General features: G+C 45.2%; 1 protein-coding gene across 1 annotated transcript in view; it reads right to left on the reverse strand.

The window, feature by feature from the left end:
• LOC129561034 (solute carrier family 22 member 2) overlaps window positions 1-16,804 on the reverse strand; it is a 36,761-nt gene extending 19,957 nt beyond the window's left edge. The window contains exons 1-6 of the mRNA XM_055433366.2: window positions 16,409-16,804; window positions 14,262-14,365; window positions 7,282-7,436; window positions 4,590-4,758; window positions 2,316-2,430; window positions 672-778 (exon numbers count right to left, since the gene is read on the reverse strand). Coding sequence (XP_055289341.1) covers window positions 672-778; window positions 2,316-2,430; window positions 4,590-4,758; window positions 7,282-7,436; window positions 14,262-14,365; window positions 16,409-16,804 — 1,046 coding nt within the window. The remainder of the gene's footprint in view (window positions 1-671; window positions 779-2,315; window positions 2,431-4,589; window positions 4,759-7,281; window positions 7,437-14,261; window positions 14,366-16,408) is intronic.
• Window positions 16,805-17,062: the final 258 nt, after the last annotated feature.

Below are 17,062 nucleotides of genomic sequence, written 5' to 3' on the forward strand. Positions count from 1 at the left end.
GGTTCAATCCCTGGGTCAGGAAGATCCCCCAGAGAAGGGAATGGCGGCTCACTTCAGTATTCTTGCCTGGAGAATTCTCATGGACTCCTCTCCTTCTCATGGACTCCTGCCAGAGGAGCCTGGCAGGCTGCAGTCCATGGGATCACAAAGAGTCGGACACAACTGAGTGGCTAACACTTCTACTAATTCTGTAAGGGAAGAGAATTTGAAGCATACATGCCTATGTATATATATATATGAATCGCTGTGCTGTATAACTGAAACTAACATATTGTAAATCAATTACACTTCAATTTAAAAAAAATCTATACCAATTGTCTCAGTTTGACATTAGAATCACTTGGAAGATTTTAAAAGTACTGGTTCCTGGTTCCTTGCCTTGACAAATCCATGTCTTTGTGGGAGAGGAGTCTGGCCTTGGTATTTTATATAAACTCCCAGGTGATTCTTAAGGTAAAGCCAAGACTGAGAATATAGTGGTCTATGAGTTGGGTCTGTAAGCTGATTTCAACATCTGCCTGACAAAAATATAAATGAGCCCACTTGCAATCCACCATTGATGCTGACTGTACCTAGGCTACATTTTGAAGGTACGCTTGGTCCTTCCCTCTACGTGGATGATGGAGATTAAAAGAATTTGGAGAGATTTTAAAGTGGAAAATAATCCTTACCAGTTGTACATCAAGATCAAAGTGTGTTTCCTTATCTGAGGAGTTCTGACCAAGTCAAGAAATGAAGGATCCAACTTCTCGCCAACTTCTTCATCGGGTCTGAGGCTCTGAGAATAGAAACAATAACAACAGTTTTGTATATTTCATGACAGCATCCAAGGGTCACTCAAGCAACATAATACCTTAGACTTGCTGAATGCTTTTAATGTGCCCTGAGCTAGCTAAGCCCTTCACACACATTAACTCATTTAATCAGTATAACCACCCTACAAGTTAGGTTTTATGTTTTTCACTACATTTCACAGAAGAGGAAACTGGGCTACAGAGAAGCGAGGTAACTCATGCATATATATTATGGGATGCTGTTGGCAAAGTGTGGTGGGATAAAACTGAGTTCCTCCAGTGTCCCCGAGGGCTGAGGGCATTTACACACCCTCTCTGCACACCCAGACCCGAGTGCAGCCCAATAGGAAACTGCTCGGGGACCCTGGCACTCAGACCAGCATTGGCATCACCTTGGTTTGTTAGAATGAAAGATCTCTGGGGACTTCTTTGGTGGTCCAGTGGCTAAGACTTCAGTGTAGGGGCCCTGGTCAGGGAACCAGGTCCCGCATGCCAAATCTCATATGCTGCAATGAAGAGCGAAGATCCTGCATGTCTCAACTAAGACATGGTGCAGCCAAATAAATAAATTAAATTAAATATTAAAATAATAAAGAGTGAAAAATCTCTGGCCCCAGTCAAGCCAGAGGGAAATGCGTGTTCACAGGTTCCCCTGGTGATCCCATGCACAGAATTGAGAAGCCCACTCTAGAAGGACACGGTCAATGCTGGACAGGACAAGTTGGTGTTGGAAGAAGCCTCCAGGGAACCAGCAATGACCAGACTTAGCATCCTCACGTGAACTCTGACCATGGGGAGACAGTGACCCACGTGTGCTTTATTCCCTGGCCGGTTTCCAAGAGGATCTGAATTCTAAGAGTCAGTGCTATGCCAGTTGTTCACACAGGAAAAAAAGGTACTCTCACCACCCAGACAGGAAGTGAAGAAAAAAGCCCTCTGAGTCCCTCACTGGGACTGTCAGGTCAACCTCAGACTTGTACAGGTCACCCATCTTAGAGCCTCACCAGAAATGACTTGCCATTATGTCAATATAAATTCCTAGTAAGCTTGATTTTCTCTTTACCAGGTCCTGTCAGGAGAAAAGTTTTAAATTAAAGGTGATGAGGTCTACTAAAGGCGAAACACTAAGTGCCTGGAAAATGGACACTTTGATTTGTTTTATTCAAGAAGGCAGAAGGGGTGCTTAAAATATTTGGGGATAATTTTTTATCTAAAATTTTAAAAATTCTAAGAAATTATTTGTGTTTGAAGATTCTTCCCTCTGTACTGGGGCTGAGGGCCAGCACAGTCAAGAGATGATCAAGAGAGAACCTCCTCCTTTGACTTTCAAATGACTTTTGGCTTCCTTTGATGTTTTCCATCTGCTTAAAATATTCTACTGGGAACCACAAATCTTAGTACAACAGAAATATCCTGCTGTGTATGGGAGGTGGGCCCCTTCTGCAGCTCCCCACGGAGACAGAGCACGGTTTTCCCTCCTTTTCACAGTTCCCTGCCCTGCTACTTCAGCCGCTGGCTCACCTGAAGAGATCCAGGCAGGGGTTTTCCATTTTTCTTTGCAATATGCTTAATGATCTTCATGGCTTTCGCATCTTTGTTCTGGGAGATCAGCCATCGAGGAGACTCAGGCACACACCTGGGGCACAGAAAAAGTGTCACCCATGCTGTTAAGTAGAGGGGAGAATCCTACTTGGCCCCCACCTGCTCAGTGGTCACAAGCCAATTTCTTACATAGAGAGATTTGGTTGTATCTGCAGAGGAAGTAAAAGTGTTTGGGACTGCACAGTAAAGGAAACCATCAACAAAATGAACAGACAGCCTACTGAACGGGAGAGAAATATTTGCTAGCTATATATCGAATAAGGGGTTATAAAGAGCTCATCCAAGCTGATAGCAAAACTCCAAACAGTTTGATGGGACTTCCCTGATGGCCCCAGGGGTTAAGGATCTGCCTGCCAATGCAGGGGATGCAGGTTCGATCCCTGGTCTGGGAAGATTCCACATGCCTTGGAGCAACTAAGCCCATGTACCACCACGACTGAGGCTGCACTCTAGAGCTTGTGCTCTGCAACAAGAGAAGCCCCCCTGTGATGAGAAGCCAGTGGACGACCACTAGAGAGTAGCTTCCACTCACTGCAACTAGAGAAAGCCCACTCATAGCATCAAAGATGCAGCACAGCCAAATCTTTTTTTAATTTTAAAAATAAATAAAAATGAACAGAGCATTGGAATAGACATTTTTCCAAAGAAGATACACAGATGGCCACTAAGGACATGAAAAGATGCTCAACATCACTAATCACTGGGGAAAAGCAAGTGAAAACCACAGTTGAGATATCACCTCACCCGTGTCAGAGTGACTGTTATCAAAAAAGACAAGAAATAGCAAATACTGGTGAGGATATGGAGGAAAGGGACCCCTGGTGAACTATTGGTGGGGATATACATTGGTGCAGCCACCATGGAGAATGGTATGGAGATTCCTTAAAAAAATCAGAAATAGATTATCCAGAAATGCCACTTCTGAATATTTATCTGAAGAAAATGCCACTTCTGAATATTTATCTGAAGAAAATGCCACTTCTGAATATTTATCTGAAGAAATGTCACTTCTGAATATTTATCTGAAGAAAACAAAACAGCCCAAACACCTGTTTTCTGCTCTTCATCTTGAGTGATCTTTTGAAAACGCAGTTCTATTGTGGGGCTTGTGGAATTGTAAGAAAACTACATTTGACTCAATTGAGTAAAAGTGGCAAGAAGTGCTTCAGAGATGGTCAGAACTTGGATAATAGCTGGCCCTTTCCTGTCATGCTAAAGCATTAGGAATTTATTCTGAGGAGAATAAGACTATTGAAAATCTTTAAGCCTAAGAGTGATGAGGTGGACCTGGATTTTTTCAATGCAACGTGAAGCATGGACTAGAGAATGGGAAACCTGAATCTGTCCAGAAATCCAGGCAATAAATAATGAGTTCCCGATAAGAACAGAAAAAAAAGGGGGGTGGATTCAGAGATATAAAGGGGGTAGAAAGGATATAGGGAAGGAGCTAAGAATCACCCTCAGAATTTTACTGGCTTTTGGAGGAGAAACAGGCTTTCTGGGAAGTGTTTAGATGTTAAATCCTTAGACAAGGCACCTATGGGAAGAACAGGTAGCTATGTCCAGGAACTAAATAAGTGGGTTTTTGCAAAGGAGATTTGGTTGATAATCCAGCACCCTTCTTACTTTATCTCAGGTAACCTCACATTAAGAGTTTTTGAGAGTTTCTACTATTTCCATGTTTCCCTTGGGCAGGAATGACTGACATTTCATTTGCTCTGGTAACTCTGATTGATTGGTATGGTCTGACTGATGTGCCACATTGGCTGTGATTGATTGGATATGTCTGCTTCAGACCTGGCAGGGCAAGTGGTGACACAGCGTCACCCTTCACTTTCTCTATCTTGAAGTTTCTTCTGAGGAGAGGCAGAATAAGAACAGTAACATGGTCAGTCTCTTCAAAGGGTATTACCGCCACTAGAAGCTAATTTAAAAAACCACATAAATAATGTGAAAATGTGAGATCCAAGTCATAAAGCTCATTGTTCAAAGTGAAAAAAACTTTTGATTTCCAGAGGGGGAAACAGGTGGAAACTTGTCATTTTCAGCCCTGAAGCACGGACCTGGGTTTCCCGTGAAACAGAATAGTGAAGGACATCTTACGTTGGAAGGATGGTGTGCATTGGAGAAGACAGCCTTTTTAGCTAAATGTAATATTTCAGTTTCTTTCCTTTTTGTTCCACTTGGACTTACCAGTAATAGAGCAAGAAGCAGAAGTTGGGCAGAGTCACGATGAACTGAAGCCACCTCCAGTGCGGAAGCGCATAGGCCACCCCAGCAAGCATGAGGAGTCCAACCGTGAAGGCCACTTGGTAGAAAATCCCCACTGTTCTCCGGTAGCTCAGCCCAACAAATTCTGTAACTGTGGAGAGAGCCCAAAGGGTTCCAGTCAGTATGACAGTAAGCTGGCAATCCAATGATAGGACAACTAGAATGCCAACCTTGAAAACGTGGTCTAAGCTCTAGAATTTTCTATACAGCTTTTAGAAAACTTTTAAATGTCCTTTGGGACCTATTCTGTTATGATTATTGCTGTTGTGTTATGTAAAATCTCATAATCCCACATTACATGGAGTAAGCATTGGATTTAGAGCATAGATGATTTTCATGTAAATGAATAGCTCAGTATAATAGCTCATGTCCTCTTATGTGAGTTAAACATTTTCTTGGCCATCCTGTTAATGTGTGCGAATGACCTGAAGTTTCCAAGTTGGCTGAAGTCAGCTAGTACTGGTTGGCAAGAACAAATTTAAAAATTTTTAGGAATCTTGCAAGCTGATTTTTAACCCATTGGTATCTTAAAATCAGTCATGGTGTGAGTATTCACAACTTAGAAGCTGGAAAACACAATGAATCAGGTTTTTTATTCTCCAAGAGCTGTTTTAAAGGCATAGCACTGCACGTGGTATAGTTATCGCCTTATCCTATGCCATACACCATGATAGATGTATGAAATCCATGGTATGTGGATTTAGGAAATAGTCATTTTTATATCACAGACATTCTAGAATTGATATGCCAGATATTCCACGAACCACAGAGTTTTTGCTTTAAATGTTTGGTTATCATGTTAAAGATTTTAGCTATTTGTAAACCAAATAGAAATGTTCTCTGAAATTATTTCTATGAAATACTGTGAACTACCCAAAAGTACTTACAAAGAGAGATGAAATTGTGTACATCCTTAATAAATGGAAACACCTGTCTTTCAAAGTGGTTGGGGTCATGGATGAGGTCTTGGGGTAGCAAGTAGAAAAAGGGTGCAGGGCAAGCGCACCATGAGGATGCCGGAGGGACTGGAAGAGAAATTACTGAGGGGAGGCTGAAATTTATATTCACATGCTACCTATTTCTATGTCACGTCTTCAGAAACCAAGTCTCTCATCAAATACCCACATACATCAATCTCTTTGATGTCCTCACACAGATCAGGTGACACATGACAGGCTCCTCAAAGTATTAAAAGCGCCATTTCCTCTTCATCTCCTGCTGCTGCCGCTAAGTTGCTTCAGCCGTGTCCGACTCTGTGTGACCCCATAGACGGCAGCCCACCAGGCTCCCCCATCCCTGGGATTCTCTGGGTAAGAACACTGGAGTGGGTTGCCATTTCCTTCTCCAATGCATGAAAGTGAAAAGTGAAAGTGAAGTCGCTCAGTCGTGTCCAACTCTTAGCGACCCCATGGACGGCACCCTACCAGGCTCCTCCATCCATAGGATTTTCCAGGCAAGAGTACTGGAGTGGGCTGCCATTGCCTTCTCTGCTTCATCTCATAGAATCCCCCAGATTTATTGGCCCCTCTCCTGGGCCAATTTTTAAGCACAGATATTCTAGTTCTCTTGTGTGAAATGAGAGATTTATTATTATTATTTAAATTTCAGAGTCCGTTTCCCTTTGTGTGGATGCTACTTGAATGTACCCAAAAGAAAAGCAACAATGAAGTGAATTCCCAAGATCTAAGTGTGGTGGTAATCTTTAATATCACTTTAAAGATGCTCTGCTGTTATAATGCAAATATTCTCCTATAATCCATGGAGCTTAAGCATAGCTCTGGCTCCTAATGAGTAGGATGTAAATCATATTCCTGGTCCTATAAGTGGGTTGCTGAGGACCCGAGATTGACCACAGTACTTGTATCCTCAGTTTCCTTGCATATCTAAATATAACTGTGGTTTGCTAGAGTGGATGTACTCAAACTAATAGTCTCTTATAAATCTAGCATGCTTCTCATTGAATGTTCTCTCTGTAGAGCCTGGTACTAAAGTTCATGGGGTTCAAACCAGTCAATCCTAAAGGAAATCAACTCTGAATATCCATCAGAAGGACCGAAGCAGAAGCTCTAATTCTTTGGTCACCTGATTTGAAGAGCCAACTTAGAAAAGACCCTGATGCTGGGGAAGATTGAGGACAAGAGGAGAAGGGAACGACAGAGGATGAGATGATTGGATGGCATCACCAACTCAATGGACATGAGTTTGAGCAAACTCTGGGAGATAGTGAAGGACAGGGAAGCCTGGTGTGCTGCAGCCCGTGGGGTTGCAAAGAGTCAGACACAACTTAGTGACAGAACAGTCAGAAGAGGCTGGTAGGCTAGATTTTCTCTCTGTGGAACACCCTAGGGTACAGAAAACAAAAATTCCTAAAGCATTATATAAGAATTTGGATGGCACATTGTTTACTCTCATTCCTGTTTCATTGTTTTCTTTCTAGGAGGAATGTAGAAGAATTTAGTGGAAAGATTTTAGAAATTCTTTTGACACAGAAAGAAAAATCTTTCAATGTTGTCTTGAAACTGAGTCCACTTTTCTGTGTAGCCTCCTCCACCAGACTGACTGTATTTTGCCAGCCAACCTTTGTTCCCACAGCTACAATCACAAGAGTTCTTACTCAGGATGTAGCCTATTAACCAGCCTGCTTTGCTGACCAGTCCTTGGATCAAGCGAAAAATTAGCATCCATGTGTAGTTTGGGGAGATGGCCATGAGAACTCCAGATGAAGCATTTATGAGGATTGTAATCAAGAGGCAGAGCTTACGGCCAAACCTGTGAAGAGAAAACGAAGAGAGGGAATGGCATCAGATTAGATTCATGAAGGTTGTAGAAAATTCACATAAGCTTTGGAACTCTAACTAAAGTGGGGGTCAACTCTGAAGGATGGAAATTCAAGAAGTACAGACTGACTCCCTCCAGGAGAATCCCTGACTTCGGGTCTGTTCTGTTGGCATGATGTATAAGGGAAGAGACCCTTTCTGGGCTGCAGAATCTCTCAGACCCACACTGTGGAGAGTACTCAGGGAGGGGAGATTCTTCGAGCCCCCCGGTCCTGAATGCTCCAAGGTCCTATCTAAGCCTTCCATCATCACATGAGCTGGGCCTCGCCACAAACAGACTCAACTGCCCACCCAGGAGCTTTTGCTTTAGAAAAAACAAAACTCAGTGTTCGGTGAACCTCCCTATCCATTTTCAACACTGCCTTTGGACTTCGTGGTATTTGTGTGTCTCCATGGAAACGGTTGTTTGTGCCCTCGCCTCGTGTTCCCGTCCCTTAGGCCTTTGCCGTGGAGGCCCCTAGCAGGAGAGCTCCTGTCCATTTTATTATAGGGACTTGGGTTTCATTGGTTTAAGGACCTGGGAGTGTCTCAGTACACACAGTAGAGGAAAATGTGGGAACCTGGGCTTAACCGTGTCTTTGCAGAAATGGAACAGGACCGTATGCCCCTTGCCCCCACACACCACCATGTCCTCTGCCTGCCTCCTGTCTGCAGAAAGCTTCAGTCAAAGAATGAGTTCAATCAGAGAAGTGAGAAAGGCGGAACAAAGGAAAGCAGGCAAAGGAGACGAAATAATAGTAGTGTCATCGTTAAGCACGGTCAAGACCTTCAGTTCTTTCTCAAGGGCTATAGATAATATTCTGAGCCTGATCCTGTGAGCTGTCTTGTGGATATTATTAGTGCTTTAACTCTGAAACTTAAAGATCAAGCAGTCCCATTGGGAATTAATGTAAATTGCAAATTTCTTAAAACTCTGTGTTGACTACATCATATTTGAATTCTCAGTTAACTGTTCCCCACTGTAAACATATACCCCCTTAGCCTTTTATCCACAGCCTTCCAAAGTCCAAACACAACGTTTTAGCCTTTCTTTCCACGTTCTTCTACCCAACCCCCTTCACTTATCCTCAAAGAGTTTATAAGCACGTGTTCAAATGATATTTCTTCAACTTCCAAAGTTGACTCGGGTGACCACAAAGCACCACAGTCGTGCTCCCCTAGGTGACAAAATCCCATGGCTGATGAGAGGGGGCATTCACCATTTGAAACTCAGAGCATGGGAACCTTCAGAAACTCGAATCTACGAAAGCAGTTCACTAGGGGACAATTTCACAGATGGCCACAAGGCGATTAAAACAGTAAGACAGGGCTGGAAGAAATTCCGGAGGTTCAGGAAACCAGTTTGAGACATCCCCACCTTCCTGCCTCCTACAACAGAACCACTTAAGTGGTTAAATGAAAGAAAGAGAAAATCAAAGAGAGTGGGTAGACTCCAGTACCGCTGGCTTCATAAATCCTTGAGCTACTTGCCACTCTGACTGTGGCCTGGGGACATGAGTATCACCAGCGAGGGGTTTGAAAGGCAGATTCTCAGGCCCACTCCAGACCCACTGGATCAGAATCGTAATTCTAACAACCCCCCCAGGTGGTTGACATGCATGCTAACATTTGGGAAGCACTGCTTTCATTTCACTGAGCCTGTCTTCTCCTGTGCAAACTGTGGATAATAACTCTCCTCTTCAAGGCTGTTAGGATCCTAAGTGAGATATAACACGCCATGACGTCCAGTACAGTGACTGGCACATAGTAGGTAGGGGACAGCTTGTTTTGGAAGATTCCACAGAGTTGGGTAAGCTTGACTGCAACCCACTGGGACTTTGATTCTTTTTGAATCTGGTTCCATTATGAAATCTGAACAGCATAGTGGTGACTCTCAAGAACTGACTGATAGACTTTCAGAAAATTTGTGAGCTGAGTGTTGAATGCACCATTATGAAAAATGAAAGTATACACTTACTCTAAAGTAAATTGTTAAAAACTAGTGTAATAAATATGCAAAACATCTCTTTCTAATTATTTTACTGTTTGAGTATTTATCTATGCTCATGAGGTCTTTTATGGTTTTTTTTTTTGTATTTGTATGGTGGAAATGCCATAGGATGGTGCATATTTCTCCAACTCTGTGTTCCATGACCTCACTTTGGTAGCTTGAAATGGACCACAGTGGGAGCATTGACAGCATGGAGATCAGCTGCTGCTGCTGCTACTAAGTCACTTCAGTCGTGTCCGACTCTGTGTGACCCCATAGACGGCAGCCCACCAGGCTCCCCCGTCCCTGGGATTCTCCAGGCAAGAACACCGGAGTGGGTTGCCATTTCCTTCTCCAATGTGTGAAAGTGAAATCGTTCAGTCATGTCTGACTCGTAGTGACCCCATGGAATGCCGCCTACCAGGATCCTCCGTCCATGGGATTTTCTAGGCAAGAGTACTGGAGTGGCTTGCCATTGCTTTCTCCGATGGAGATCAGCAAACTCTACAAATTGGGGCTTTTTCCTTTAGAGAGTCAGTTGTTAAACATTCATAAGCCTGATGGGACTTCTCTGATAATCTAGTGGTTAAGACTCTGCCTTCCAAAGCAAGAGGCATGGGTTTGATCCCTGGTCAGGGGACTAAGATCCCATGGTCAAAAATTAAAAAATAAAACAAAACACTTACAAGCCTGACATTCAATTGCTGATCATGGGAGTGAAACACCTGGAATCGCTGATCGAACACTTTTTTGTCTGGTGATTCCCACAATTGTTCTTTAGGAGGTTTGAATGACGAAACAAATGAGACATCTCACAAAAGGCTTGTTTCCAAATTCTCTAGCATATATCTCCCCTCCCTTCCACCTCCTGTTTGCAAAGCTGACCCTCAGAATCCTGACTTGGTATTCCTGGCTTTCTTCCAAAAGACACTTCAGCTTGTAAAAGACTCCTCACCCCTTCAGCTGTTAGGTCATACTTTAAAAATTCCTTAAAGCAATCTATTTTGTGTAATCTATAGCATCAAATGGGTTCCCATGAGATTCTTGTCCCATTGTATAAAACCTGACAGTTGTCAGAAACAGGTGTTGAGTGCGCAAAAGATAAAGCGTCCTCATTGGACGCCTCCGGCGGCCATCTCATTCCATACCCTTACCTGCACACACAGAGGAAGAGAAAGGGGTAATAACCAATCAGACTTCAGACAGTTTAAGAAAGAGAAATAGAGGGATGTGCTCAGCTTGTGGGGGGAAGAATGATGACTGATGAGCTTTACATAGGAGGTTTCAGCAAAGGCAACAAACTTATGAGGTCATCTAAGAAGGTGGATAAATGCCCGGGGATTGTAAGTCAGGAATGCACCGTCAGGAGAGAATTATAACCCGTTTCCTACTCTCTGAGTGGGATGGGAATAATTAACTCATTTATTTAACCAACTGTGAAGCTCAGTCACCTATTTGCTCACTTCCGTGCTGGCGAGTTGAGTGTTAGAGTCTGCCCTTTCCAGTGCAGGTGGGAGTGGAGAGGAAACCAGGGGCCCAGGCCCCGGGCTGGAGCAGGGTGGACTCTGGACCGCCCTCGTTAGGGTGCTTCTTCCTTCTTAAAGGGTCATCTCCAAACCACCGCCCTCAGTTCAGTGGCAATACTAGTGAAAGCAAATGCCCTCCCCTTGCACCGCACCACCCTCTTTGCCACACACGGTCCCAAGAAGAGCCTCTGAAAGAAGGTGCACAGGCAGTTGCAGCAGAGGCACGAGGCCCGGGCTGCCTCAGACCTAGCGCCCCCTCTGCCACTCCCCTCCCGCCTGCTGCTGCAGGGGGTCCTGGCCCTGAATGTTCAGATGCCCCTGAGGTGTGACTGAGTCAGCCAGCCTTATTCATCTTAAATGCATTTGCCGGTTTTAATCCAGACAGACAACACAGTATTATCAGACAAAATGTTCCGCCTAATTCCAGTTGAGCTATTTCAAGTCTTGAAAGATGATGCTGTGAAAGTGCTGCACTCAATATGCCAGCAGATTTGGAAAACTCAGCGCTGGCCACAGGACTGGAAGAGGTCAGTCTTCATTCCAATCCCAAAGAAAGGCAATGCCAAAGAATGCTCAAACTACCGCACAATTGCACTCATCTCACATGCTAGTAAAGTCATGCTCAAAATTCTCCAAGCCAGGCTTCAGCAGTATGTAAACCGTGAACTCCCAGATGTTCAAGCAGGTTTTAGAAAAGGCAGAGGCACCAGAGATCAAATTGCCAACATCCGCTGGATCATGGAGAAAGCAAGAGACTTTCAGAAAAACATCTATTTCTGTTTCATTGACTATGCCAAAGCCTTTGACTGTGTCGATCACAATAAACTGTGGAACATTCTGAAAGAGATGGGAATCCCAGACCACCTGACCTGCCTCTTGAGAAACCTGTATGCAGGTCAGGAATCAACAGTTAGAACTGGACATGGAACAACAGATTGGTTCCAAATAGGAAAAGGTGTACGTCAAGGTTGTATATTGTCACCCTGGTTATTTAACTTATATGCAGAGTACATCATGAGGAACGCTGGACTGGAAGAAGCACAAGCTGGAATCAAGATTGCCGGGAGAAATATCAATAACCTCAGATATGCAGATGACACTACCCTTATGGCAGAAAGTGAAGAGGAACTCAAAAGCCTCTTGATGAAAGTGAAAGAGGAGAGTGAAAAGGTTGGCCTGAAGCTCAACATTCAGAAAACAAAGATCATGGCATCTGGTCCCATCACTTCATGGGAAATAGATGAAAAAACAGTGGAAACAGTGTCAGACTTTAGTTTTTTGGGCTCCAAAATCACTGCAGATGCTGATTGCAGCCATGAAATTAAAAGACGCTTGCTCCTTGGAAGGAAAGTTATGACCAACCTTGATAGTATATTAAAAAGCAGAGACATTACTTTGCCAACCAAGGTCCGTCTAGTCAAGGCAATGGTTTTTCCCGTGGTCATGTATGGATGTGAGAGTTGGACTGTGAAGAAAGCTGATCGCCGAAGAATCGATGCTTTTGAACTGTGGTGTTGGAGAAGACTCTTGAGAGTCCCTTATACTGCAAGGAGATCCAACCAGTCCATTCTAAAGGAGATCAATCCTGGATGTTCATTGGAGGGACTGATGCTAAAGCTGAAACTGCAATACTTTGGCCACCTCATGAGACGAGTTGACTCACTGGAAAAGACTCTGATGCTGGGAAAGGTTGGGGGAGGGAGGAGAAGGGGACGAAGGAGAATGAGATGGCTGGATGGCATCACCGACTCTGTGGACATGAGTTTGAGTGTACTCCGGGAGTTGGTGATGGACAGGGAGGCCTGGCGTGCTATAATTCATGGGGTCGCGGAGAGTCGGACACGACTGAGCGACTGACCTGAGCTGATGTTTCATATTAAGCTCACAGGTTTGGGTTTATCTGTACCAAAGACAGAGCTGGAGAAGGCAGCAAGTGTATTTACCACTTAATTCAGAATTAAACGTGTAGTTTACAATGAATTGTGAGACTGTATATTCACTGCAGCACCAGCTCACTAGGCGACCAGCAATTTAGGAGGATGATATGGTTTAAAGTGTCGCTCACACTGCCTGGCATGCAAAACACACCCAGTAAGCAGCTGATATTAAAGCTCTGATGGCCAAATTAGCTAAGGTGCTTACCAAGTACAGAGCCGATTTTTCGGTTCCTCTCCTGCTGTTAGTCACTCAGTAATGTCCAACTCTTCGTGACCCAATGGACGGTAGCCCACCAGGCTCCTCTGTCCATGGGATTCTCCAGGCAAGAATACTGGAGTGGGTTGCCATGCCCTCCTCCAGGGGATCTTCCTGACCCAAGGATCGAACCTGGGTCTCCTACACTGCAGACAGATTCTTTACCATCTGAGCCACCAGGGAAGCCCTCCTTTCCCTTTCCCTTTAGGGGACTCCTAATTATGTGTCATTGATCATTGATCAATTAGATCAATGAGTAAAGATGCACGTTGTGAGGAACTTTCAGCGCATGAATGTGGGATTACAAAACGATGGATAAATAAGAGACCTAGGAAGAGCTGGGTTGGTATGAGCCACTGAAAACAAGCTCCTGAAGATTCAGACCCAGGTGAGAGGACCACCGGTCATGTGTCCCACCTGGAGAAGTCTCCCTTCATTTATCTCTTGGGACGTGACATTATGGAATCGAATATTTTCCTCTGTCAGCGTGGAGACCCTGCTTCCCTTTCACCATTATATTATACCTTCCACACATATATTGGGTTAATCAAAAGGTTCAGTCAAAGTTTTCTGTAAGATCACAAGGGAAAACACAAAGGAACTTTTTGGCTAACTCAACAATTACAACTGGCTCTGGGGCCCCGATTCAGGAATCCTGCACCTCCTTGGGCTCAGGTAAAAACAAGAGTGAGATTCTACCCGGCTCTGGGACTTGAGAGGGAAGAGACCCCAAAGGTGGATGACCAGGGGGATGGCATGAAGCCAAGGGAAGAATCGGGATTACGAAAGGGATCCAGTCATCCTCCATCTGTCATCTCTCCCCTCTCACCCTCAGCTTCTGGACAGCCCACAAGGAAACACTGCTGCTCCATGCTGAAACATCCATCAGTGAGCCCCGAGAATGAGAAAATACAGACAGCGGTCATGCGATCGAAGTGGCAGGAGAAATCTGACTGTCGTGGCCGTCCAGGGAGGTGTGGCCGGTGTGGTGTGGGGCAGGAGGGCATGCAAGCAGGGCTGGGTGCTCTCCTCGGATGGTTTCACTCCACCACTTCTGTGGCACACCTACCTGTCTGCTATGTAGCCGATACTCATAGAACCGATAAAAAATCCCACGTTCACTGCCGACTGAAACAGGTCCAGCATCCAGGAGTTGGCACACACCAGGTTAAACTGCAGGGGGCCGCGGGGGTCCCGAGTTGGGAGGGAAAGAAAACAAAGTCCTGTTAGACACAACTCCGCCCGGGGAACGCGGGAGGCACTCTTTGTATTGCACTGAGTAGCTGGATGACAATAACCCAACTCTTTTCTTGCTTGTGCTGATTTTCTTTACACAATCTGAAGATTTGCCCCGCAGCCTGTTTAGCATTCTACCTGGTGGTATGTCATCAGGCTAAGCTCTATTTTGGCTAAATCAGCTGAAATTAGGTAATTACTTATGCATGAACCATTCCTCTTTCTAATTTTAATGCACAGAGGCAAATAGGTGTGTGACACAAGACAAGTGCCGCCTCAAGGAAGTTGTGCAGTTTGGTGCCCCTTTAAATCAGGGGAATTAGCACCTTGCTCATGGCTGTGGCCTTTGCCCTCATTTGGAACAAGAGGCAGTGTTGTAGGAGTCCCCGGTGCTGGCCCGGAGTCTGGGAGACCCAGTTTCTGGGGCTTAAAACTAACTTTCTCTCTCTCTGTGTGCGTTCTGTGCTCAGTGGCTCAGCCGTATCCAGCGCTTTGCATTCCCACGGACTGTAGCCCGCCACGCTCTTCTGTCCATGGGATTTCTCAGGCAAGAGTACTGGAGAGGGTTGCCATTCCTTCCTCAAGGGGATCCTCCTTACTCAAGGATTGAACCCATATCCCCTGGATCTCCTGCATTGGGAGGCAGAGTCTTTACCACTGAGCCACCTGGGAAGGCCTCCTCACTGTCTGGGTAAAATTTTTCTCTGCCCTGGACCTCAGTTTCCTCATCTCTGTATGAATGAGTGAGATGAGAGAAGTTGTAAGGCCTCTTAAAATTGTACGGTGTTAAATCTTCAATCCTTCACATTTCATGTAACTGTCAGAACATTTTAGATCCTTAGAAAAGGCTCTTCTACCTAAAGGTTCAGACAGAGTATCTTCACATCGTCCAAGTGGTCCTTTTAAGTTAGGCCAAGCAACTGGCTTTCTTTGTAGAATAATCTTGCCCCCCTATTTTGCTTTGCTTCCAATAAAATCAAGTTTCACTATTGTATATAAAGTAGATAACTAATAGGGACCTACTATAGAGCACAGGAAACGCTACTCAATATTGTGTAATAGTCTATGCGGGAAAAGGATCTGAAGAGTGAATGTGTGTATAAATGTAAGTGATTTACTTTGCTGCCCACTGGAAACTAACACAATGTTGTAAATTGGCTCTATTCCAATAAATTTTTTTTTTAAACAGCAAGCCTCTGTTTTTTCCTTTTTATGGAAAAGAGGCCTCACAATCAGATGTATGTCAACTGTGTGTGTGTTAGTTGCTCAGTTGTGTCCAACTTTTTGTGACTCCATGAACTGTAGCCTGCTGGTCTCCTCTGTCCATGGAATTCTCTAAGCAAGAATACTGGAGTGGGTTGCCATTTCCCTCTCCAGGGGATCTTCCCAAACCAGGGATCATCAAACCCAGGTCTCCTGCACTGCAGGCAGATTCTTTACTCTCTGAGCCACCAGGGAAGGATAAGTGCAGGAATGTCAAGTGTGGTTTTTAATAAACTAATAGTACCATAGCAAAAGCTCCAACCCCAAATGGTTTGACATATATACTTTGAGCCAACTAAAGAGAAGAAAGTTAACCATTGAGAGAAAAGTACATTGTATCACAGTAAGGCTCCAATCAGGTGAGTTTTGTGAGCTGTCAGATGTCCATCTGTTTATATGACAGCAGATGGTGGGTACAGCTTCCAGAAATTCAGCCTGAGGCTTGGAAATTTCCCCTTTCCTGGCATTATTTCCAGGAACTCTGATATGTTTTTGCTTATTTATTATACTGAGACTTGCACACACTAGAATCATTACCATCATAATTTCAAGTTTCAACTAACTCACACTCTAGACAAATAAGAGGCTGTATGTTTTGGTTGGAAAGGAGGATTTTGTGAGATCTTTGACTCCACGTCTGGGAGTTCCCCGGGTTCTTCCTTAAGGAAAGCGCACTGTTTGTCTTCTCCATCTCTTCTAAGTCCCACGGTCACCTACCTCGGTCACGATGGAGGAGCCGGGCGTGTCGTACACCCAGCCCTGCTCGCAGGGGCCCAGGGGCAGGGGGCTGCCGTTGGCGGCCAGGCCGGCCAGCGGGTCCAGGCAGCCGAGGGCGCTCTGGTTCCAGTCCACCTCGTAGCGGAGGCACTGGCCCTCGGGACCCGGGCCCGGCACCGTGTAGTTGAGCTCCTCCGCCAGGCTCCAGCCGCAGCGCCGGCTCAGCTCCGCCACCCCCGGGCTCCGGCAGCGGTGGTCCGGGGTGAAGCCCAGGAAGACGATGCCCACGTAGATGGGGGTGAAGGTGACCGAGAGCAGACAGAGGAGGAAAAACGTTTGTTTCTGGAAAAAGTTGAATTCCCCGATGTGCTCTAGGATGTCGTCCACCGTCGGCATGATTCCGGGCAGAGAGATCCCCACGTTCTTTCCTGCGCTGCTCCGTCGTCGCTGAGCGAGGCTGCAGCCAGCTCAGCAAAACCCCGACCAAAAGTCAAAGGGTGAGTGTACTTTAGAAAGAGGACCAGCCTCTGGTCCAGACCTCTGCTGGTGGGACCAACTCCCAGCCAGGCGCTTCCCTGGCCCCCGAACCCTGCTGCTTCCCGGGAGAATCCCAGGGCGAGATGCCGAGTTTACTGTCGCATCCCTCCCGTGTGT

This window comes from Moschus berezovskii, chromosome 10 (assembly GCF_049115385.1).
Source record: "Moschus berezovskii isolate FMDL1 chromosome 10, NW_MosBer_1.0, whole genome shotgun sequence".
Lineage (NCBI taxonomy): Eukaryota > Metazoa > Chordata > Mammalia > Artiodactyla > Moschidae > Moschus > Moschus berezovskii.